Source organism: Macrotis lagotis, chromosome 6 (genome assembly GCF_037893015.1).
Source record: "Macrotis lagotis isolate mMagLag1 chromosome 6, bilby.v1.9.chrom.fasta, whole genome shotgun sequence".
In the NCBI taxonomy this organism is placed as follows: Eukaryota; Metazoa; Chordata; class Mammalia; order Peramelemorphia; family Peramelidae; genus Macrotis; species Macrotis lagotis.
In genome coordinates this window covers 14,186,138-14,210,930 of record NC_133663.1, presented here as the reverse complement: position 1 = coordinate 14,210,930, position 24,793 = coordinate 14,186,138, and the positions used below count along the sequence as shown (strand labels likewise).

The window sequence follows — 24,793 nt, the reverse complement described above, 5'->3', positions numbered from 1 at the left end:
AGGGGCGCGCCCAAGGCCACGTGCAAGGCCCCCCCAGGCCACGTGCAAGGGCCCCCGCGCGCCCAAGGCCACGTGCAAGCCCCCCCCAAGGCCACGGGCAAGGCCACGTCCACTTGGGCTCGGGTCCCGCGGCTGTCTCCCCAGGAGACGGGGAGGGGCTCGGGCTCCTCAGTGACGTCACCCGCAGAGGGGCCGAGGCTGGGGCTCCGCCCTCGGCCGGTCGCACTTGGGGGCCCCCGCGGCGGGGCGGCGAGCAGGGGGGGGCAGGCGCGGGGCCCCGTGGTAGCTTCCCGCCGGGGCCGCTGCGCGCGCAGCCCGGAAGCGGCGGGGCGGCCGCCTCTGAGCCCCGCCCCCTCGTCGCGGCCGTGACGTCAGCGGAGGCCGCCCCTTGTGACGCGGCGGCGCCGCCTCCTCGCGCCGGGCGCCGGAAGCGGAACGGAAGTGCACGTGAGACCCGCTTCCGGGCCGTGGCGCCATTTGTAGCCGTTGCCGGGCCCTGGCCGTGGGGCTCCTCTCCGTCCGGGCCATGAGCTACGAGCACCGCCAGAACTGGAGCCGCGACGGCGGCGGGCCCCGGGGCTCGGGGGGCCGCGGCGGCGGCGGCGGGGGCCGGGGCGGCGGCGGGGGCGGCGGCGGCGGCGGGGGCCGGGGCCGGCACCCCGGGCACCTCAAGGGCCGCGACATCGGCCTGTGGTACGCGCGGAAGCAGGGCCAGAAGAGCAAGGACGCCGAGCGCCAGGAGGTGAGCGCCCGGGCCGGGGGGCCCCGGAGGACGGAGCAGAGCCGAGCCTCGAGGCCTCCGGAGCCCGCGCCGGGCCTGGGAAGGAGAAGGAAGGGGATTCCGGGGGGCCAGCGGCCCGCCTTGGGGGCGAGGGGCGCCCCCCGTGCGAGGGGCCCCGGGCCCCCCCGGGGGAGGCGCCCCGAGCGCTGCCCGGCTCCTCCGCTACATAGTGTCCGCCTGCTGCTACAATGTTGCAAACGAGGAGCCGCGGGCCCGGCTCGGTCAGGGACGGCCCGGGGCTTGAGTTTGGGGGGCCGTGGAGGCCTCCGCACTCCGGGGCCGCCCCAGCAGGCCGTGGGACTGCAGGCTGGGGGGGGTGGAGCCCCGAGACAGAAAGGGTCTTCAGGAGGGGCAGCCTAGAACTTCCCTTCCTGCCACAGAGTAGCCTTCCTCCCGGGAGACCTGGGTCCGGTCCGGCCCCTGGGAGAGACCTGTTGATGCCTGCAGATGGCCGGCACCGTTAGATGGGGAAGCTGCCCCGAGGAAGGTACAGCTTGGAGCCCCCCCCCAAGTAACAGAAATGGGAGAGGTGAAGTTTTCCTGCTCAAAACTTTTCCCAGCATGCCTTCTAATTCAAACCGTGTACAAAACTTGTATTTACTATAACAAATTTGCTGAGTAGTCATCCAGCCTGTCTTCAGCAGTGGGTTGAGTGACTGGAGTGGGTTGCCTGCGCCCCAAAAGAGGGGCCATGAGGGCCGCCACCACCCGGGGCCCCCACCGCCCAAGACTTTGCTGGTATTAAGGCAAAATTGACCTTTTGTGCAATTTCCATCATATTTTGCGTCTTATTCTGCCCTCTTGGATCTAATCTATCCATCATATGATACGGTTTTTTTTTACGTATTTGAGGACACCTATCTTGTTTCCCCTAAATCTGTTGTCATTCAGGTTAGAAATACCCAGGTCTGGGGCAGCTCGGTGGTTCAGGGGATAGAGTACTGGCCCAGGAGTCAGGAGCACCTGAGTTCAAATATGGCCTCAGACATTTAATACTTCAGTACTTTAATACTAAATTTAATACTGTGTGATCCTGGGCAAGTCATGTAATCCCATTGCCCAGCAAAAGTTTAAATAAAATTTTAGAAAAATAGCCAGTTCCTTCAGTGGCTTACCCACGGTGGACCGAAAGCCCTTTTTACCTTCCTGGTTATACTCCTTGACATCTAGCTCATCAGTAGCTTTTTAAAACTTAACTGAGATTTGTAATCCTGGAGAGATCAGGGGAAGGAGAGAGTACCTTAGACAACTTCAGAGAGGGAGGAGGTGAGGTTGAACTCTTTGTTGTTGTTTTATTTTGTTTCCAGAAGTTTGACTTTCACTTTTCTTTTTACTTTCATAGTTTTCACACTGGTTTTTTTGCCTGTTGTCCTCACTACTCTGACCTCTGCATATTATCATCAACTTCTTACATTGTGCTTCCCAAATCTGGGTCTATTGTTTTGGTGCCCTACTGTCTACCAGATCTAGTGGAGTTTCTCAGTCAACTAACATTTTTGCCCTCTGTTCTGCACACTTGCACTTTACTCTGTCCTTCCTCCTTGGTACCTCCCTGGGACTATTCCCTTTTTTCTCCTACTTTTCTAGTTCTACACCCGTAGAGTTTCCAATAGTACCAGATAAAGTTCCTTAACCTGAAATTCTTATCTCTGGTTCCTACTGCTTCTGGATTGTTGGGTTTCCCTAAAACAGGTGGAAATAAATGAACTTTTCTATCTACTAGCAGTAAAGATCTTTACTTCACTGATGAATTAGTTTCCCTCGCAACTTGTCTGTTGTTTAATACTTTTGATGCTAGTCTTGAGAAATGATGCTTCTCCGTTTTGGACCAAATTCTTGGGTAAGATCTCTTTGTACTTAGGAAAAGTAAGGAGAGTAATAAGATTTTTTGCTTTTAATAAGAAAAGTACAATAATCTTTTAAATTGTTAATTGTTGAGATTTGTGGAAATCTAAGTGTAAAAGAAATCTATACAAGAAGGTGGGAAGGGGAAAAAGGCTTCAGGGAGGGGATGTATTTGTCAATTTATTAACTATAATTGAAGAGAAATGAAGTCTTTTGTCAGTGGTTGAAATTAGTTTGCATAATTATTGATGACAATTTTTTTCCCTCTTCTAAGAGAGCTGTAGTGCGTATGGATGAACGTCGAGAAGAACAAATTGTACAACTGTTGAATTCTGTCCAAACTAAGAATGACAGAGATTCTCAGCCACAAATATCCTGGTTTTCTCCCGAGGATCATGGGTAAAAAAAAAATCATTCTTTTGAAAAATGGGTAGAAAACAACAGGTCTTTAGTACCAATGGCCTGATAAGAATTCCAGTTTAAAAGAACTATTCTTCATTATCCCATATTGTTGTTCAGAGAAGATACAAATTCTCCTTTCCTTCAAAAACTAATTCTTAACATTGTTAATGATTTTTCTTGCAAAGTCTCAAGGACTTCAGCCAGTAAGAAATTTTTCTTAATTTTTTAACAACTCACCTATTCATTTTTTAAAGTACTATTTTTCATTTTAGCATTTTTCTGGTAAATTTTTTTTGTGACATCCTATTAGTCTTGTACTAAGGGCTTGATTTTTTTGGAGGAACATTTAACTGGAGTGATTGAAAATTCTCCAGGAACACATTTCGGGATCATTGTTGTATAGGTATTCTGCCTGCATGTGAGTATACAAACACATGCCTATGAGAAAGAGCATGAGTTGAGCACAGTGAGTTACTTTTGACTTTGTTTTTGTTTTCTTGGACCACAGATTCAGCATTTCATTGCCCTTTTTCTTTCTTGCAATGATAAATATTCCAAACAGGACAATTAAAAAACACACACCTGAATTTTAAAGAGGGCACTGCTATTCTTTGTGGGTTGAGTGGAAAGAGGAGGCAAAAGGCTATCAATACTACTGACCAAGAGTAATTCATTTGATGTTCAAAAGAAACTCAAATGTTCCTTTGCTATTGAATTTGATGTTAAAGTGCACGTCTCAATTGCTATTTGAGAATAAGTTGAAGACCTTGATTTGGGCCTTTTATTAAATTTTTAAAAGGAGTTCTAGTTTGGTATTTTCCCCCCGAGGCTCAGGTGACTAATTAAACTCTGCAATTTATCTCAAAATAGATATGGTACTGAAATTCCTGTCCAGAGCAAAGCAACTACAGAAAAGAAATTTTTGGAAAAGGAAAATAAGACTTTGGACCAAGAAAAGAAGTTCATAGATCGAGGGAAGAAATTGACCGACAGGGGAAAATCATTTGTAGATAGAGATTCTGAGTATCTCCTGCAAGACAATGAGCCAGATGTGGATTTAGACCAACAACTTAAGGAAGACCTAAAAAGAAAGAAGTGTGATCCCCGCTACCTTGAAATGCAGGTAATACGGTTTTTTAAATTTATTTTTTTGCCCTGAAATTTCTTTTTGTATGTATCTTTGACTTTTCCTTCTTACCATCTTCAACAAAGGAAAGAAAAAGGAATAGTTTGTGATTAAGTTTGGCAGAAAAATCTTGGATTAGTCTCTCTTACCTTGCTTGGCCTCCCAAGACCTCTGAGATTGAGTTTTTCTTTTTTGTTTGTTTGGTTTTTTTAGATTTTTCAAGGCAATGGGGTTAAGTGGCTTGCCCAAGGCCACACAGCTAGGTAATTATTAAGTATCTGAGACTGGATTTGAACCCAGGTACTCCTGACTCCAAGGCCAGTGCTCTATTCACTGCGCCACCTAGCCACCCCTGAGTGAGTTTTGATTGCTAAGAATCTATGCCCCAAGATGGAGAGGTGACATAGATGTAATAGTGGTACTGTAACATTTTTAAAAACTCCTAAGCTACACAGTATACCTTTTCTGTCCAGGTCAGGTGATTGACCATCTTTAGTATATACAATGGTATGAATTGTATCACTTCAGAAAAACATAAAATCTTTATGGACCAGTGGTGAAAAACCTATAAAGTCTTTATGGACCAGTGGTGGGGTTGGGGGGTTGTTGGGGACTGAAATAGGGCCATGATCATCAGTAGTGATAAAATTTAAGAGTTTGCTGGGACTTTGAGGTGTCTATAGTGCTCATTTTATAGAGAGTGAAATGGAGGTTCACAGAAATGAAGTGAGTTGCCCAGTTACTCAAGCCAAAAATAATAGAGAGCTTTGACACCAGATGCCCCAGCTCCAAATCCAGTGAGCTTTCCACAGTGCCACCAAAAAACTAAGAGGTTAATAGTTTGAGGAAGAATAGTGAGCATTGCTTCTCAAGGAAGGGTCTGGAAAGAACAATATGCTAAGAAAATAAAAGAAAATAAAACTTTGGACTAAAAAAAGTAGTTCATAGATTGAGGGAAGAAATTGACCGATGGGAAAAATCATTTGTAGATGGAGATTCTGAGTATCTCCTGCAAGACAATAAGCCAGATGTGCTAAGAAGGACCTTAAGAATTTGGGAAGAAGATAGGAAGGAAACAGGAATTGCAAAGCTGGTCTGGAAATGGAAGCCAGGAGCTACTGTGACCAATGAGGGGTGGGTGTAGTTCAGGGAACTTTGCTAAGGACAGTTGACTTTCTTGACCCTAGAGGGACACTAGTGGGACTGTTTAATCAAAAGACTGGCAAACTAAAAGTTAAAGACCAGCAGCAAGATGAGCCATGACAAAGACCAAGAGGCATCCAGGACTTCACTACCATAGAATAAGTTGCAAGCTTTGGATCTAGGCATTTAAGCCCCTAGAATGATGGATTTAGAGCTGGAAAGGACCTTGGCAATCAGTCCAACCTTATATTTTACAGGGAGGAGATTGACCCAGAGAGAGATGAACTAATTTGCCTGAGTTGGGAAATTTATACTTGACTTCATTTGTTCCGACTCCAAATCTAGGATTCTCTGCCTTGGGGACTGAGGTTCACAGATAACAACTGAAAGGACTGGGGCTAAAAGGCATAGAATCTCAGTCCTAGAGGAAGTAAACTAGTAAGAAAGTAAGGACTTGAGCATAAAAGAGGCAAGGCGACCAAGATACATGGTGGCACATCAGTCCTAGGGAAACAAGACAAGAACCCAGTTAGTAGAACCAATGTAGAAAGTCTGATCCTCATTTGACTTGGGGCTGTGAACCAATAAGCAGAGGTTGAAAAGACACGACTGGAATTTAGTGCTGGTCAGAGGATTTAGGGACAGGGAACAAACTGAAACATTGCATCTGTGCTGAAGGCCTTGAAATGGACCCCAGTTTGGGGAAAGAGAGTGGACAGGCATTCCAGAACTAAAGAATGGGCAAGAATGGAGAGAAAAATCGAATAAAGAGGGCCCTAGCAGAGATTCTCTTCCCTCCTCCAATTCTTTTTATAGTGGTAGGAAGTCATTCTACCATTAATGGATCTAGCTGGGAGAGCCTTGTAGAGGGAAAGGGCCTCCATTCTTACTGCTCATGCCGCTCTGATTAAAGGATGAGACTTTCCCGAGTTGGGAAAAGCCGTTGGCACCTTGGTCATTTGAACCTCGTGTGCATTTACGGTCGGATGTTGATGTCACAGAATCTGAATTCAAAGGAGTATCTTAAATTAACTAGACCTGCCAATATCAAGCAAGTATTATCTCTACACCCTCTTACCAGTGAAAGAAGAGGCCTTGCTATCTCCTCACTCACTAAATCCTTCTTTGAAATAATTCCAACTGTTGGGAAAGTTTTGCTTTCATTAAGTCTGAATTTATCTGTTTGCAACTTGTACTCAACATCCTTAATTTTGCCCTCAAGCAGAGCCAAGTCCCATCATCTTTCTGCACTGCCCTTCTTGTCCTTGCAAACTATTATTATGTTACTTTAGCCCCAAGTCTTCCCTCATCTAGGCCTTGTGCTCCTCCTTTTGTCAGCCAGACATCATATGGCACAATGTGACCCCTTACCCTCTTGATTGGTCTGTCTTGAACACTCTTCAGCTTCTTTAAACATTTGATACACTGAGAACTGACTGTCCTCTTCTAGCCACAGTCAGCTCATCAAGACTAGAAGCTTCTTCCTGGCTACTGGGATTCTAGAAGGTTGGGATCTCATGTATTGGGCACTGGAGATAGAAAGGAAAGACCTTCTCTGCTTTACAACTGTCTTGACAGGCTGTCCCCCATCTTTTACTTGTGAAGCTGATTTTTAAAATCAGAAATAGATAATTTTGTTTTTTTCTTGTTCTATTTCACTTTACTCATTTTGAGCCAGGTATGAAAACTTGAAGTGATTCTAATTTTTGGATCCTGACTCCTTCACCCAGCCTGTGTGATAATTATCCCCCACCCTCACCAGCTTTGAGTTGTCATCTACCCAGTTACTAAGAATCTGAAACAGCCCAGGTCAAGCACAGATCTCCTTGTGTGCCAAGTCATGAATTCGGTAGAGTTGGCCTTTGGTCTTCTAGAACCTCAGGGTCGCCTACTTGTAGAGCAAGAAGAGCTAGAGATCCTGAGACTCTGGGTGAACATGAGGACTTCACCAAGGTAACCCACGAATTAGGCATCCAAAGTAGGATTTGAACCCAAGTCTTCTTGATTCCCAGAGCTAGTATGATTTTACTACGCAACTTTCAAATACATCCACTTGTACAATTGTCTATCCCATGTGTTTCCATCTTTCCCAAAAAAAGGAGCAGTAACGTGAGATTTTGTCATCTCTTACTGAAATATAGCTAAAACCTTGGAATCTACCTGTCTAGAAATTGTCAAAAAAAAGAAAATAGGTGTCTTGTGTGACTTCCTTGTTGTGAAGTTGGCACTTGTGCTTATTCCTTTTTTTCAAAAGAATATTTGCTAACTCTCCTAATAACATTGTAGAATTTTAGTCACAAGTAACAGAAATTTGGCTGTCTGCCATATAGAATTAGCAGTTTTGTAGGCTCCATTTTTCTTCCTACCTTCTCTTTTTTTGGAAAATTGAGCTAAAGTTTACCTTTACCATCTTGCTGAACACTCCTGCCATTTTCCTAGGCTTTCAGAAATCATGGTCAGTTGCTAGCTACCATCTGTTTTTTCAAAGACACTTAGTCTGTTCATCTGGACTAGTTGACCTAAAGCTCATCAAGGGTTGCCAAATGCTCCCCTGCTGCCAGTCTTCCTTGTTGATATTCTGTCATTTCCTCTTTAAATGTCATTCTTTTTGAAAGAGTAAGCGCAGATAAGCTGGACTCTATCTTCTCTCTGGTGTGTTATCATAATAGGTCTCATCCTCTCCCTTTCCTTCTTTGGTCATGCCCCAATATAGTTCTTAAAAAGAGCCCTTTAATCATTTGTTTCCTTTATGCCCAATTTTATTTATAATTCCAGAATTCCTGACACTGTTCTTAGAGGATCTTGTCATGTTTTCATATTCATCTTCTGTTGGCTTGCTTGCCTCTCTTACATGTCTTTTTAAATATTGAAGTGGGCTTGTCCTGTGAGTTCTGGTTTCCCTGGACAACTTCTTTTTTTCTCTTTAAAATTGTTTTTTTCCTTGAGAACTTCCTATTCTTCCTGGACTGATTCAGATGTGTTCTGTAAAATTTATTCTGTTGGTTCTCCTGTATCTAGTCTTCTGAACCCTTTTGGGATCTGACTTTTATGTCAGACTATTCCGGATTTCCCTTTCTCTCCTTATCAAAAATTCCAAAATAGAGTATACACTTTCCCAAGGTGCCTGTCATTTATTTTCTCTTTCAGTAGATGTTTCTTCTTGTTCTTCTTGAGAAGTGGATCCAGTATAGAAATTCATTGTTGGTTACGCCAACCTCTTGAAAAATGACATTATCAAGTGAGAAATTATGGCCCCCTGTTTTGGCAGAGAGAGCTTCAGAAGAGCTGATTGAAAGCTAGTCCTTCTCACCTTTCTGTTATTCCTTGCCTGAGACTACTCTTTTATGTTTCAGTAATAACATTGCTTCACTTCCTTCATTGTGCCAGCCATTGACCTTCACACACCTGCTTATTATCCACCATGTTCCTCCCCTCAGGCTAAAATATTTCTCACAATTATGTGTATGTAGTGATTTCCCCCCCCCCCTTCATTTTACTTAATCTGTTTATGGGGGGGCTATCTAGATTCATAGCTCAGGCACAAATCTTGAGTCCCATGAGGTTGAATTTGTATGATTGCATTAGGCTCTTTAGTTATCTTGTTACCCAAAATTGATGCAATTATACTTAGATCTATGAGGTCAGGATGAGAGGCAATGAGGTGGTTATTCCTTTCTGAGATTTTGTATCTTACGAATAGCTAAGTGTTCCTAAATAGTTGTTCCTACATTGCAGCTAATTCCTTGTGATACTATTTATGTGCAGTATATACAATAAAATTTGGCCCTCTCTCCCCTATCATTTTTCAGTTCAAAATTCTGTTGAATCAATTCCCATAACAAAGCAAATGCATTCTTAGCAGCCCTTGTTAGGGGCACTCCACCTCTTGTTAGAAATCTTGCATTCTTTTTTTTTTTCAAGCCATGGCCGGACATTCAAAGAGGCATTCTCAGAACCTTTGTTTGCTTGCAGACCTTTGGTGGTAAAAATACTGCCTGTATTTTACCCCTAGGGCCTCTGAGAAAAGATGACTCTGACTATTCCGAAGCCATCCCATGAAAATGAGAAGCATAGCTTTTGAAAAATATTCAAAATAGTGAGATAATAACATGAAAGAGATTGTTTTCTGTTTTATCCTTTTAACAAAATTAGCAAAATTTATTTGATCCCAGAATGCTAGTGATGGAGAGATCCATAGAGACCATCTGATTTGGCTTGTTCATTTTACAGTTGAGAAAACTGAGGCCATACAGGATTTGTTCAAATGGGGCCCAACAACTCAGTGCTCTAATTAGCCTGAATCTCTGCATGTAGTCAGAAACATAGCTATATTTTATAAACTACATATAAATTAGAGATATGGTGTGTGTGTGTGTGTGTGTATAAAACAAAATTAAAGCTGTATATATGTTAATTGTATATAGTTATATAGTTTGAATTTTTTTTAAAAATAGTTTTAAAAATGAATATGTGTGTATATGGATACACATGTATGTGCTTGTGGAAAAATCTAACCATAATGGGGATTTTGTTCTTAAACCATGACCTAAAGTACTTAGAATTAGAACTAGTTTACAGGATAATCAAGGAAAATGGAAAATAATTGAAGACTAACTTAGTGTTAAATATTAGTGGGTCATAGACTTGGAGTTGAGGAGGACCTTAAAGCCCTTCTAATAGATGAGGAAGCAGACCCAGAGAGCCAAGGGACTTGCCCCAGGTCACAATGGCAGACTTGAGATTCACACCTACACATCCTTTTGACTTCTAATCCCACTGTCTTTCCCTTGTACTATAGTTCATTTAGGAGTAGAATGAATCCTAGAGAGTGTGGAAAGGGATCTTTGTTAACTCCAAGGAGCTGAAGCCTACATTTTTGTCATGCTAGTGTGCTGATGTTGACTATTGTTTGTGTTATGAAGATGGCTTTTTTCACTGCTATCTTGAGATTTGACCTCTTATTACAAAAGCATTGTAACCTAAATTTTCCTAAATATTTCAGAGTGCTTTTTCTCATGTTATATTTAAGTTGCAACATTCATTTTATGTTGTCATTTCAGCATTTCCGGGAGAAACTGCCTTCATATGGAATGCAAAAGGTAAATTATTTTACTCCACATGTACAAAGTCTTTTTTTTTTTAAACAAGTAATGGTCCACAAGAATTGATATATTATAGAGCCTTTTGATTCTAAGGAAATAAAATTCTTTTTTATTAAATAAATTTGTTAAAATAATTTAACTCCAGATACAGCTGTTGAATTTGGACTGTTTTATTTGTAATTCTCGTTTTATCCCAAACATTGAAATTTATTAACTAACACTGTCATAAAACAGCAAAAATTTCAGATCAGTATCACTTGTGTCTGCCTGCTCTTTCTCTCATAATTTCAGCCTCAATTGTTTTCAAATAAAAATCTGACCATTTACTGTTCTTTAATTTGTGTTCTTTAACACAACAGTGTTTACCAATACCAGGCAGACAGAATTAACCCAAGTGGAAGGGATGGGGTTGGGTTAGGCTGGAAACACCCCCATGACTCCCGGATAGGTGCATTTCTTTTGAAGCTATCTGATAGGAAGATCAGCAGGGGGAAATAGTATTTATCATCTGGGGAAATGATGTGTCAGGACATTCTCCCTGTCACATGATCACCATTCAGAGAAACAGCACCCAACCCGCTGTGAGCAGCCATTTCCTTCACAGTACGGGAGCAGAGCCCTGAGCCTGGAAGTCATGAACCCTCTCCCCTCCAGCTGCAGTTGCTCTGGGCCTAGACAGATGTTCTACAGAGGCCAATGAGGCCTTGGGAAGTGGCCCATTTTTCTGTCTTCCTGAAGGGTGCACCTTTTTTCCCTTTTGCCATAAATATAAACCTAAAGAAAATAATCATGGCAACTAAGTTGTGTAGTGGAAAGAATGCTTGACCTGGATCTGAGTTCTAATCCTACCTCAGACACTTTTCTAGCTTTGTCATCCTAGGCAAGTCACTTAACCCTACTTGCCTCAGTTTCCTCATCTGTCAAATGAGCTAGAGAAGGCAATGCCAAGAAAACCCCAAATGAGATGAAAAAGGATGGACATGACTGAACAACAGTACCAACATCAAATAACATGGTTCCTGAGAGCACTGAATTTGTAGGGTGGCTGTGAGGATTAAATGAGATAATCCTTAAAAAGGATTTAGTAATCCAGTGCCTGTCTCAGAGTGAGCATTGTGTGGGTGCTGGGTCCCTTCCATTTATATAAATCTATAAGAGAAAGAAACAGATGCCTATGTACCTATCTATGTATGCACACATACTCTCTCATTAATATTAGGGGAGCAAACACAGTGGTTTTGGTTAAAATCTATCCTTTTTTTCTCTTGGTTGTTAATCAAACCTTCAGTTTTCCTCACCTTGGATCCCAATACTCTTGTTCTGTGGGTTCTTTCTGGTTTTCCTGACTGGTGATGAGAAGGCAGCCAAGGCCTTCCGTTTTTGATGTATTTTACATTTGGACAGACCATATAAGGTCCTCTAAGTTATTCATCTCCATGGCTAATGTAAATCTTCCAGAAAGTCCAGAGCTACCTGTGGTGTGGACTTTCTATTGAGTTGAGGATGAGACCTTTTTACAACAGAAATTTGATAGAGCAATTAACAGTTAAGAAGGTGAGTTTATAAGGAAAAGGAACAGTTTATAAACAGGGTATACTTTTCTTACAATGACTTTTATTCCATAATTATTGAATCTAGTTTTAAGACTTAAAAAATATGAATTTTCACGCATACTGATCTTTTTAAGAGCTGTACTTTTATTTGATATTAAACAATTGGTTTTTAAAAGCATGGAAAATTTGACATAAATAGTAGTCCTTGTCAATTGTTTCGAGGGTCTGCTCCAGCTGGTTTTTGCATAGCAGCGCCAGTTTATTAAGTACATTTCCTAGATAAAGTGTCCTCAGTGTTTTATTATTTCTAACTATCATGCATGGGAATATTTTTAAATAGGAAGCCACTGAATGTACCCAAGATTTCTTTTGACATGACCACCAATATTATATTTCAATAGTAGATCCCCAGGGGAGTAGTTTGCAGCCATCACTTCTTACTACTATCAGTCTACCTGGCTTCTGCTAGCCAGCTTCCTTTTTAATTGGTTGCTTCAAACTGTTGTGTCTCAGGAAATGAGTTCCCTACTGTAAGCTCAGAGCAGGTGCTTTGCTGAGTGAGGGCCAAAGAGCTGTCACTCTGTGTTGGGCTGGAGGGGACTGGGGAAGGGAAGCAGTTCTCCACAGTTCTGCACTCATGGTTTTCTGAAATTTCATTAGCTTCAACCAGCCATGACATTTTAACTGCTGGGTATTGTGCTCTCGACCTCCCAGAGCAGAGGTCTTTACTTACTGTTTTCTCTCTTTTTTCCTACCTCTTTTTCAAATAGGAATTAGTAAATTTGATAAATAACAATCAGGTTACTGTCATAAGTGGTGAAACTGGCTGTGGGAAAACCACTCAAGTTACTCAGTTCATACTAGATGACTATATTGAAAGAGGAAAAGGATCTTCCTGCCGGATAGTGTGTACACAGCCCCGAAGAATCAGTGCAATTTCGGTAAGTAAGGTTCCATTTTTCAAGATCCTTCTGTTCTCCGTGTGGAAAAGTTTTTTAAAACACCAACTAATGGTGAGATTAAAAGAATGATAGAAGAGACTGTGTGGCAAAGCTGTCAGAGAGCTAGCCTCAAAGTCAGAATGACCTGATGGCAAGAACTAGCTGGTGATCCTGACAAGTCACTCAGCCTCTGACTGCAGAGGCCTGGCATTCCTGAGATCAAAGTGTATGAAATAGGGTCTAGAGATGATGGTCTTCAGCCCTCTCTCCATCCCCACATCCCAAGGAACTTGCTAAGGATTTAACCGTAATTCTTTGGTATTGCTGCTACAAAAAACAAACGTACTAGGCATTTATTAGTGAAAACTGAACTTATAAAGACTACAAAAAACTCACTCTGCTATAATACTTTTGAACAAAAGATAAATTTCATTTATAAACAAGTAAGTTATATTATTAAATTTATGATGTACCTATTAAAATACATTTTGTGAAAGTCACAGTAAACTACAAACTACCCCTGCCTTTCTCTAATGCTCCATTCAGGTGACATTGCTTATGTCCTATTTGATAACGTCACTCAAGAGCATACCAACCAGCTCTGAGAAAGGGTAATAGCAAAGAAGCACCTGTCCTTAGCACTGTCTGATCCAGCCCATTCCATATCTGCCCTCTCCTTGAAGCCCTACAGAGAGAAGGGCTCTGCTTCCTTTCCAGGGCAGTGCATTCTTTCCTTTTGGACATTGAGCCTATGTTTGTTTGGAAACAAAGTCTAAGAAGCAAAATGATAAGAAATAATCATTTCCCCTCATTATTATAATTAGATTTATGGAGGTCAAATCACCAAAAGACAAAATTTTACATTTATAATCTTCTCTGTTCCGTAAAGTAATGAGTGAGTATCTTGACAAAAGTGAAATTTAGGCCTTTTAAAAACTTTTTTTTTTAAGAGATTTCTTGCTAAGTTTGACAGGATATTTTTTCCAAAAGTACTAAAACTTTTTTCTACTAATCTTAGAGACATCATCAAGTATTTGAAAGATAAGGGTTTAGATTTGGACAGAGGAAGGGGTCCATCTAGCTCTTGGGTGCCCTTTTGCATAAACTGGCTTAGTAGTTTTAAAACCCTAACCACTTGTGTCCCATTGGGACGTGATAGGACGTTTCATTTTTGCCGCTGATACCAATACAGTGTGCAGTCCAACCTTCCCTCTTATATGTATGGTCATATTACGTGTAATATTACATTTTCCCTATTCACATCCCAGCTGAGAGTGAGGAATCAAGTCGAAAGCTAATTATTAGTCATAGCCAACTTGGGTTTCTGATGCCCAAGAGAAGAGAAGGGGCTGTTAGAGATTTGCACACAAATTTGAACGCTGAAAATATACATTTTAAAATAAGAAGTAAAGGCAGAAAGATGAACTCTTAAACCACAGCAATGAGGCTCCCCTTTGCTTAGGGCCACCTGTTCCTGTCTATCTCAGTAGACCCTGACAGAATCTCCTTGATATGTTACTACTAATGATGGTCATGACCAATAGTCATCAAGAAAGAGTTAACTTATAATTGGATATTTAATTTCAGAAGGTGTGGAAATTATATAATCCATTTGTACTGAATTTTTTGAAAATTGTTAAAAGGCACTCTTGACACCTAAAGAAGTTAATCCATGACAATGGGTCATTCTAGAACTCCTTCCTCAAGCTTTGGGTAGCCAAAGATATTCTTTGCCTTCTCTCAGTTAGTGTCCACTTGAAAACTAAGGAGGAAAGGAATGCTTATCTGGCCTTTGGCCAATTGCCATGTTAACCTGTGTAGGCAGTGTCCAACTCTGTCTCAACCAGGCAAGCTGACCATCTGCAAGTCTCCCAAATGCAAACGGCTCTCTCTGAGAGCTGGACTTCTTAGTGGGGCAGCCTGTGTACCTCTCTTTGGAATTCTATTTCTATAAAATAAATCTATAAGGTAAAGGAATTAAATTGTATTGAAGTAGCGATAGCACAATATTCTTTTAAAAACTTCAGAACCCAGCTTCAGAACCTCTTTCTTATGAGATTTGATGTTCTTATTTACTTTACACATACACACACACACGCACACACACACACATTTTATACACACGTTATCTATTTGTCTATCTATCTATATATATATATATATACATATATGTGCATGTATATCTGTAATTTAAAAAAACATTCACAACAAAAACTTTATATTTTTTAAACAAATTGCAGCATATCTATTGAAATTTGAGTTTCGTTCTTTATCCAATCCAGAAGCTATCATCATGACTTGATGTGCACAAGAGTCCTTTCTCTAGGTAAATGTTTTTTACCCTGCTATTTGTTATTAGCTCTAGTTTGAGGTTTCTTATCAATCCTGTACTCAGTGATTGTCCTTGGAATACTCAGCAAATTAGTTTGGATTTGTAGACTGAGGGCATAAATTTGGATAAACTTCAGATCATAGGCAAGTTTAGATTTTTCATAAAAATTGATTTTTTGGCCTGTGATACTTGTATTCACCATATATTCACTGACATCAGCTATATTGATTTGGAATAGGAAGTGTTGGTGATTGCTTTTGTGAAGTTTTGAGAACTTTTCTGCCAAGTCCTCATTGATATCCCCTGATAGGTCACTAGATGTCACCAATCTTTGTGTTTGGATTTAAGGTGGCAGAGAGAGTGGCTGCAGAGAGAGCTGAGCCGTGCGGCAGTGGCCACAGTACCGGATACCAGATCCGCCTCCAGAGGTAAAGGGGCTTTCTCCTTGGATTTCTATGGAAAGGGATAGAAGGCATGCAGGCTGCAGGAAGCACCTTAACTCTATTTGGGGGTGAGAAAGGAGTTTAGGGAGCACATTGGAAGATTGAACTTGACTGGCCCATAAATCTCAGGTGACTTCGGGGGCTTTCTCAGCATACATCCAAAGCACTGGTTCAAAACTTCATATTTCACCCGACTCATTCTTCTGTGCCAGCCCCTGCTTCCCAGGAGCAACCCTTCTTCTTTGAAGCAGTGCTGAATCCAAACAGACCCTTTATAGATTACTACAGCATCCTCTTTTAATTCAGTTCCTAAAGTCCTTTTTAGGCCCTTCCAATTTAAAAATCTAAAATATAGTGAAAACCTAGGTTGCCCTGAGCCATACTCTGAAATTATTCCCTATTTCCAGATTGGTTACAGCATGGGGTTTTCTCTTTGAGTACTGGCACCCTTTTGGAAAAGTGACACTTAGCACTAGGCTACCACTTAGTTAATATACTGTGCACCAAGAATATTTACTCTTTGAGTGTTGCTTCATGTTTCTTAGGGAGAATTTTAACCTTAAAAATGGCTGTGTTAGGGGGTGACTAGGTGGAGCAGTGGATAGAGCACCGGCCCTGGAGTCAGGAGTACCTGAGTTCAAATCTGACTTCAGACACTTAATAATTACCTAGCTGTGTGACCTTGGGCAAGTCACTCTTAACCTCATTGCCTTAAATACATAAAATTTTTTAAAAAAAAGAATTAACAAAAATCGTTCAGTTACTACAGACTGGAGATCTACATCATCTCTTTGTCACCTTGAAAGGATGGGGGGAGTTCTCATGTCTGGCAAAAAATGTTTGGGAGAGTTTATTAAACCATGGAGTATTTTGGCAGTTTGATATTCTGTTGTATAACCGTCATGTACCCAGGACAGGTTGGAATAGATAATTTGAGATGTCTGATACATCACCCTTTCTTCCATTCCCAGCCGGTTGCCAAGGAAACAAGGTTCCATTTTGTACTGTACAACAGGAATCATCCTTCAGTGGCTTCAGTCAGATCCGTAAGTACGTTTCTCTTAAGTAGTGATTGTTGTTTCTCAAAGATGTAATTAATTGAATTAGGTAGAACTAATTATTGCACTTCATTTCCAGTGCCTTTATTGTTATAAAATGTTCTGTGGAAGATGAGTTATAAACTTTGCACTTCTGTTTTAGGCAATTATCCAGCGTTAGTCACATTGTACTTGATGAGATCCATGAAAGGAATCTGCAGTCAGATGTTTTAATGACTGTTATTAAAGACCTCCTCAACTTTCGACCTGACCTGAAAGTCATTCTGATGAGTGCAACTTTGAATGCTGAGAAGTTTTCGGAATATTTTGGTAGGTGTGATGCTTCCAGTTTCTTACTCTGGAGAGGCTTACAATGTTTAAAGGCTTGAAATTTCTACTAAGAGAGAATTTGATTAAATGTTTGATTTTTGCACACATGCAGCAATGTGATTAATTTTTTTTAAGCTGGGTTACTCCAAAAGTGCAGGTTTTTTTCAAGGTTGAGATTTGTATGAAGGTGTAAAGTAGAAAGAAAAGCATTTTCTCATTTATCATAGGAAAAAAGATTGAAAACGCCATTGATAATGAATAAAAGGATATTTAGAAACTTATAGCAGAATCTTGGGGAGAAAATGTTGAAAGGATTTTATATCATTGAACCTATGTCTAATTTTGATTTTTATTAATGTGCTATCATCACCTCACCTTGAAAAGATTTTTCTAATATCCCAAGGGAATAGAAATTTCCAATCAGTCCTTTCTGCCTTTAGATAGTTATGTATTTTCATTTGATTAGGTCTGTCTCTTACTGCCTGGGGAAGGAAACAAAACTTTTCAAACAGGCAAATGGCAGTCATCATGATGCTTTTTGTGGAGGAGTCACAATAAAATTGGGGAAAATGTGAGTCCTCAGATTTAAAGGAATATGTTTACTTAAGGATTTTGAAAAATGAATGACTGCCATGCACCTTCAGCCCTGGTAATCAGGTCACGTACCCAAGAGCATCATGGAGGAAGCCTTCACATGCCTCTTTCTTAAAAGATCACTTAGAGAGGAGCAACAGATCTGGCCTAGGCCATAACACTAATATTTACAGGCAGGAAGTGTGCATACATGTCCAGAGTCAACATGTGATCCAGTGGTGGTAGATTGTGTGTCATACCAGCCTTGATCTGTAGAGTCGGACTGTGCCATCATCTTTGCCAGCCAAGGTGCCCCGAGTGAATTCAGCAACATGGCCACCCATGGGCCAGGCACTTGTGTCTTTGATTGTTGTAGTGCTGGTGCTGATTCTGTGTATCCTTGGCCAGAGCATTGTGCAGAACCATTGACCATAAAGTGTCTTTTATCAGTCATGGAAGATGAGAGCATTTAATGCTCTCGTGCGGAGACTCATGATTGGAAGCAGCAGAAGTCTTTGTGTTGGCGTCATTTTCCCAGTCAAGTGGCCTTCGTAGGATTCTTAGTACCTAAAACAGTACTGAATTCTTTACCTTCCGATAAGCAGGGGGGTTGGAGGACTGCAATGAAGCTTATTTCACTCTCAAAGTAAGAAAGTGCTGCCAAGGTACATGGGGCACTCCTGGTTCACAGAGTTCAAATCCAGCCTCAGGCACTTAATAGCTGTACGGCCTAGGCAAGTCGCTCCCCTTCTGTTTGCCTCAGCTCCTTTAACTGAAAATTAGGGTAGTAGTAGCAGCTCTTTCCCAGGGCTCTTGTAAGGATCTAATGAAATGCCATTTGTAAAGCACTTAGCCCAGTATTTAGCAAAAGGATGCATCGAGTCTCTATATGATTGTTATTATTCACATGTGGAGGTGGCTGCTCTTTTTCAATGTTGTCAGGTGTACCTTGGGACATGAGAAAAGAATGAAGGTCCTTTCATCTGTTTTTGCACCCTATTATGTGAGTTTTTAAAAGTTCAGTACAGGTATGTCTTTTTTTTTTTTCCTTCAACAGATCACAGTCCAATGATTCACATACCTGGTTTTACATTCCCTGTTGTTGAGTACCTTTTAGAAGATGTAATTGAAAAGATCAGGTGAGTAGACGTCAAGCAGCAGATTTATGTCCTGGATCCGCCTAACGACAGCTAGAGAAAGTCAATTCCCCCATTCTTTGCCTTCTTTACTAAAACTGTCAAGGTTAGGAACAAGGTAGGGAGAAAAAGGAGTCTTAATGTGATTCTATGGGAAATGTCATTAGATGTTTAATAAAGATTATATTAATGCTCTTAATATTATTGATATTGAATGGGGGGGTTGTTGAGTCCTTGGTACCATCTATACTAAGCAGTTAGCTGTTCATCTGGGAAGAATGCTAACTTTAAATGGAATACTTATTCATTATTATGATAGCTACTTATCATCTCTTGAGGAACCTTATAAGAATGGGTCTAATGAGCATATCTGATGTTTGTGTGTAAAATTAGGATTGGGGGGGTTGGAAATGGTAGCTTGTTTTTATTTTTAGTTAGACATTCAGTGAAATTTCAGTAGTAATTATGTATCTTCTGGTATCCTGTATAAGATGTATATGTGAAAGTTGAAATCTTGAATATAAACCTCAGCCTTTATGCTGCTACTTTAAATTCAATGTGTGACCAAGGTAAAGCAAACCAGAAAGAGCTATTTTAAAATCTGAATAGCTGAGATTTTTTTATTTCTATGTTTTAGGTATACACCAGAAAATACTGATCGCAAACCCCAGTTTAAGAGGGGTTTTATGCAAGGTCATGTGAACAGACCAGAAAAAGAAGAAAAGGAAGCCATTTATAAAGAACGTTGGCCGGACTATGTCAGGCAGCTGCGTGGGAGGTGGGTCCCAGAGGAAGCCCCCTGAGCTGGGCAGGGGTGGCAGCAGAAGAAATTGAGACATGTGAGAGCAACTAGGGGCCTGTGGGGAAGAGGGGGCTTGTGCCTGTTCCTGAGGTGTCTGGGGACAGAGTGACTTCCAAAGAGTTTGTTTGATTGGCAGATACGTTGCTGACCACCACCCCCAGAACCCCTCAGGAGGCATTGGAAGGCAGTGCGTGGGCCTCAGAGCCCCTCTTCATTGGTCAGTTAGCTCCTCCATGGTCCCCTTACAGTTTTCAGATCCTGCTTCTCCCAGTTTTCTTTAGTAGGAAGAAACAAACCGAGTATCCCGTTGGGGACTCCCAGCGTCTCTAGAGAGCAGGGAGAGAGTAGAGCCATGATTTAGACTGAGGTGTCCCCCAGTTGCAGAAGGATAGAGTCATGCTTGTGCTGCTCAGATGGCGATTTGTAAGGGCTGCGGGCTGGGCTCGAGGTGATGGCAGGATCCAGAGAAGGCGTGGGACTTGCCCTTGGTCATGTAGCATGGCCCCAGCTTCTGAGTAGAAAGTCTGGTTTGATGATGGTGACCCTGAAAATGCCATTGGGGCAAGAGTTTCTTTAATGTATTTCAAGCAATTTCCCTGTGTTTTGAACCTAAATAGGTATTCCGCCAATACCATAGATGTTTTGGAAATGATGGATGATGATAAAGTGGATCTGAACTTAGTTGCTGCCCTTATTCGACACATTGTTTTGGAGGAAGAGGTGAGTTTGGTTGTTTGCAGGCTGATTTCAGTTTTGTCTTTTATTGATAAAGTATCAGGGGGGAGCCTTTTCTTCGATTTGAAGCATTTCTAACTAGGGAAGGAAATGATTTTTAATCCTTCGATATCTTTCCTTAAAAATTAAAACTTGAGTAACACAGTAAGTTTTGGAAAGAGAAATCCAGTGCAAATAAATGAAAAGTAATAGAAATGATTTTAGTCTAATAGAATAAAAGAGGTGCCTACTTTAACAAAGAATAAGCATATTTAAAATGAACATCATTTTGTATTTTAAATGTTAGCAGTAAATTGTATTGTGACATTTCTTTTTCAATAACTATCATAGTATTTTCCCATTAAAAAGGATTTTTTTTTCAAAAACATGTAATAGTGATCGTGAATGTGATAGCACTTAGAATTTTCTCCACTTTGATTACTTTGCCATAGATTTGAATTTCAGTGTTCTGAAGCCAGCATTGGCTCTCGTATTTTGCCCGAATTCTATTGCTTTTTCTTGTTTTCAATTATTATAGCAATGGTTTTGTTTTCTTCACTCTAAAGTTTTCTACAAATACTTCCTTTAATGAGCATGTTTTTTTCAATATTTCAAGAACTTTTGATAGATGAACCATCTGTTCAGTACATAGTGTGTTCCATGCATTGTGTTAAACACTGGAAATCCAGACAGGAGCCAAAAAAGACAACCGGTCCTCAGTGAACTATTCCTGAGGAAGACACCATGTTAAAGGTAGCTCCAAAGGGCTTAGGGTTGGAGTCCCCACCTAGGTGGGGAGGGACCCAAAAGTCCCGAGGGTTACAAGCAAAGCAGAGAGAGAAGAGAATTGTGAGTATTTCCAGCAGCAGATTGTACCTATCTGGGCCTTCGCCACCAGTTTCATGAGTGAATGTGACCAAACCAATCTCAGTACTTAGTGACCGATCTGCTTTTGATGGTTCTGGCGTAACAGAATCCATCTGTCCCAGCTTGGTAAGCCCTTTTGCAAGCAGGTAACCTCTGAGCCGTGAAGCCAGAGATACAGCAGTAGGAAATCAGTGAAGGGGATCTGTACATTAGAAATTTTAGTGATTATGATCCAGGAAGCTTGACTTTTTTTTATTAAATAGTTTAAATACTTTTCCCTTTTTTGGATGTCTTTTGTTTAGTAGACCCTTCAGCGATTATTAACTTTAGATTAATTCCTTCCAAATTAGGACAAATTTAAATTTTGGTAAATTTCTCATGAAATTGTTTATGAATTAATAGTTGAAAAGGCATTTATTAAGTTCATGTGCTATGTGAAATATTGAGGTTACAAATACAAAAGCTAAGGCAATTCCTACTCTCCAGGACCTTACATTCTAATTGGAAAAAACTATACAAAAAGGAAAGTAGTGACCAAGGAGGGTCACTGGTCTGGAAAGTTAACCAGGATAGGAGGGCTGGGCGTTAAGCATGTAGATTGTCACACCCCATCCAGGTCCAATGGGCAGTGTTGAATTGATCATGCCTCTTGGTTACAGGATTGAGCCTGTGAACTGAGGGGATGGGGAAGGAGAGAGGATGGCATATGCTCCAGGGGTAGGAGAAGGACAGCCACTCCATTTATAAAACTTCCTTCTTAGAATAAGAGAAAATGTTCATGGCAGAGCCTTGGTCCCTGTCTGCTCTAGAACTTCATCTTTTAAAGAATCCTTTTATGGAATAATTTTTGTTCTGGTGCTGCTGAGTGAACATTTTGAATGGGAAAGTCCCTTAGAGATTTAGCTAATGCAGATCTCTTATTTGATGAATAAGAAACTTCCAAGAAAATGGAAAACTCTTTGAGGGAGGTGGTGCAGTGGATAGAGCACCGGCCGTGTAGTCAGGAGGACCTGAGTTCAAATCCTACCTCAGACACTTACTAATTGCTTAGCTAGGTGACCTTGGGGAAGTCACTTAACCCCATTGCCTTTAAATAAATAAAATTTTTTAAAAAATCTCTTTGAGGGAGTCTTGTGATCATTCAGATCTGGGGTTTTTTTCCCTGTACATGTCCTTGATCATAGAGAATACAGCCACCTTCTGCCTTAGACTTCCTGCACTGCTGTGACTATCCTTGTGGTGATGAACATCTCCACAAGTAGCCAGACTGACCTTTGTAGGATAGACTCCTAGTGTGGCCTGTTGGCCTGTGCTGGCAGCCTTTCCTGCCAGGTGTGGAACCTACTAGAGCTAATGGTACCTTTGAGAATCCAGGGACAGCTATTTATCAGAGTCTGAGTAGGACTTCAGGGGAGGCCTTGGTGGTTAACACTGGGAGGTGGCAGTGATGCTGAAGAGAGATCTTTCTAAAACATGCGCACACACACATACTTTTTAAAACTTTATATGGCATTGTTGACTTATAAGTCAGTATTGGTTTTTATAAATACTTCTAAATCTGTGTATGCTGTTCACTGATTTCCTTTAAAAGAAGTATCCCATAGCTCATCTTGTTATCCAGGTCCCTCCTGACTGACAGATATACAGACAAGGGAAGGAGGAGGAAGAGAAAGTAGAGAGAGAGAAAACATAAACATATGCAAAGTAGAACAGAGAAAGGATGTTATGTGAAACTGAGTGTGTGCTGCTTACAACTTCCTTTTTAAAACGATATACAAAATTCAGTGTTACTTGTAGCTCTATCTTGTTGGTGTTTCCCTCAGAATTCAGTCTCTTTTTTGCACTTACCCTTTTTTCCCTATGTTTGTGGGCAGGAGGAAAAATTGGGTTAACTGCAGTTTGCAGTTGTATTCAAATAAGTGGCAAGATTTTAGAGAGATTTGACTATCACAACTATGCTTCAGTTTAAGTTTTTGTGAGAGATGCATTACAGGAAAAAGGGAATAAGTAAATTAGAACACCTGGTGATGGGAAAAGGACATGTAGTGTGCCTCTTGGTTGCTTTGTCTGCCTTCTGCAGGAAGGCACTTTAAGTGACTAGAGAGTATAGTGGATTGGGCACTGAGCCTGTGACTTTTAAGTTACTTCTTACTGACTTGGTTTCTCCAATTGTGAAGTACAAATAATACTTGAAATCAATTGTGAATAATGTACATGAGTTTTTTAAGCACTTAGGATTTTTTTTTATAAAAACTTATTTGAATTCTTTAGATATGTGTGGGGACATAGGGTTAACACATGCTTGATTAGATTCCTCTTAGACAGTAAGAGTTTAGCATATGGGTTTTACTAGTTTAGCAAATAGGTTCACTACTGATTGCAAGTCGTTAGATTTTTTTTTGTGTGTCATTTTGTAAAAGAAATAGAAAACTTTCATTATCAGTCCTCTTTACAGCTTCAACTCTTAATTTCTCTCTTATAGTTTGTTTTAGAAATTCACATTTCTAGAAATAATACAGATATATGTATATATATATGGGAGAGAGAAAATTCATTGCCGGAGAGCTATGGTTTTAGGGAAATAATTTTAATTGCTTGATTTTAGTATTGCTGAATGTAAGAATTCTGCCTCATTAGAAAGAACTTTTAGATAAAATAGATTAGAAAATTCATGCTTCATCACCCGCTATGGTGTTAGTCTACTAAAGTAAGAACTGGTCTGAGGAAGCATGGCAGAGTCAGTTAAGGGTGAAGAAGGCTCAGCATGGAGTTGGTCCTTCTGGGAGGATGGTTCAGACAGAAAGTTGATCCTAGGTGGAAGGCTTTAAGAGACTTGGGGAGCAGGGAGGGGAGAAGCCCTTCCCCAGGAGCAGTGCCCTCAGAAGAGACTTCTCCCTGGTTTTAGGAGGAAGGGACCAGTGAGCTACAAACAGCCCCATCAGTAAGGAAACATTAAGCACTTCTCTGCTCTGTGCACCCTCCCATGCACTGGGGATCTCACCAGAAACAAGGTGCTATGGACATGGTGGGTTTGGCATTTCAATAAAGCAAACCAATGTCAGACTCAGACTGGCTTGCTGTTTTTGTGATATGCTAGTGCTTCCTTCAGCGTCGTTGGTAATCCTTCTATCCCTTTGTCCACAGGACGGGGCCATCTTGGTCTTCCTCCCGGGCTGGGACAACATCAGCACTCTGCATGATCTCCTGATGTCACAAGTCATGTTTAAATCAGGTACCGTATGTTTCTATGCTGCGTGTCTGTGAGGAGCCTGGGGCCGGGCTGGGCGGCGGCACTCCCTTAACTGGAATGGTCACCCTTCTGGGAGTGGAATGGAGCAGGGCAGTTGTCCATGGTGCTGGAATGGAAAGCCAGGGAATGTGTCGGAGGGCTTTCTGAGAGACAATGAGAAGTAGCTCCGAGGCCTTTCAAGAAAAGTGTAGATGACGGTTCCTATGCCATAGTGGTGTAGGCCTGTGTTTTAAAATGTATTAGAGCATTTTGCTTCACTTGGCATCCAGCAAGAATACCATGAAACACTGTTTCTTGGACTGATGAAAAAACTGTAAGTGATTTATTATGTAGTCATTCTTTAATACAGTATTTTGGGGACTTCCTATCTTAGGAAAAAGGAAAAGCACCAGAGCTGTTATTTTAGCCTTTTATTT

At 41.2% G+C, this 24,793-nt stretch overlaps 1 protein-coding gene across 1 annotated transcript in view; it reads left to right on the top strand.

Annotated features, from left to right (window-relative positions):
* The first annotated feature begins 249 nt into the window (after positions 1 to 249).
* The window catches only part of DHX36 (DEAH-box helicase 36), a 38,315-nt gene continuing 13,771 nt past the window's right edge, over positions 250 to 24,793 (top strand). Inside the window, exons 1-12 of the mRNA XM_074190782.1 lie at positions 250 to 742; positions 2,901 to 3,025; positions 3,899 to 4,151; positions 10,358 to 10,396; positions 12,723 to 12,893; positions 15,574 to 15,653; positions 16,640 to 16,714; positions 16,869 to 17,035; positions 18,666 to 18,747; positions 19,382 to 19,522; positions 20,164 to 20,266; positions 24,272 to 24,359. Of these exons, the coding sequence (XP_074046883.1) occupies positions 527 to 742; positions 2,901 to 3,025; positions 3,899 to 4,151; positions 10,358 to 10,396; positions 12,723 to 12,893; positions 15,574 to 15,653; positions 16,640 to 16,714; positions 16,869 to 17,035; positions 18,666 to 18,747; positions 19,382 to 19,522; positions 20,164 to 20,266; positions 24,272 to 24,359 (1,540 nt within the window). The 5' untranslated portion in view covers positions 250 to 526. The remainder of the gene's footprint in view (positions 743 to 2,900; positions 3,026 to 3,898; positions 4,152 to 10,357; positions 10,397 to 12,722; positions 12,894 to 15,573; positions 15,654 to 16,639; positions 16,715 to 16,868; positions 17,036 to 18,665; positions 18,748 to 19,381; positions 19,523 to 20,163; positions 20,267 to 24,271; positions 24,360 to 24,793) is intronic.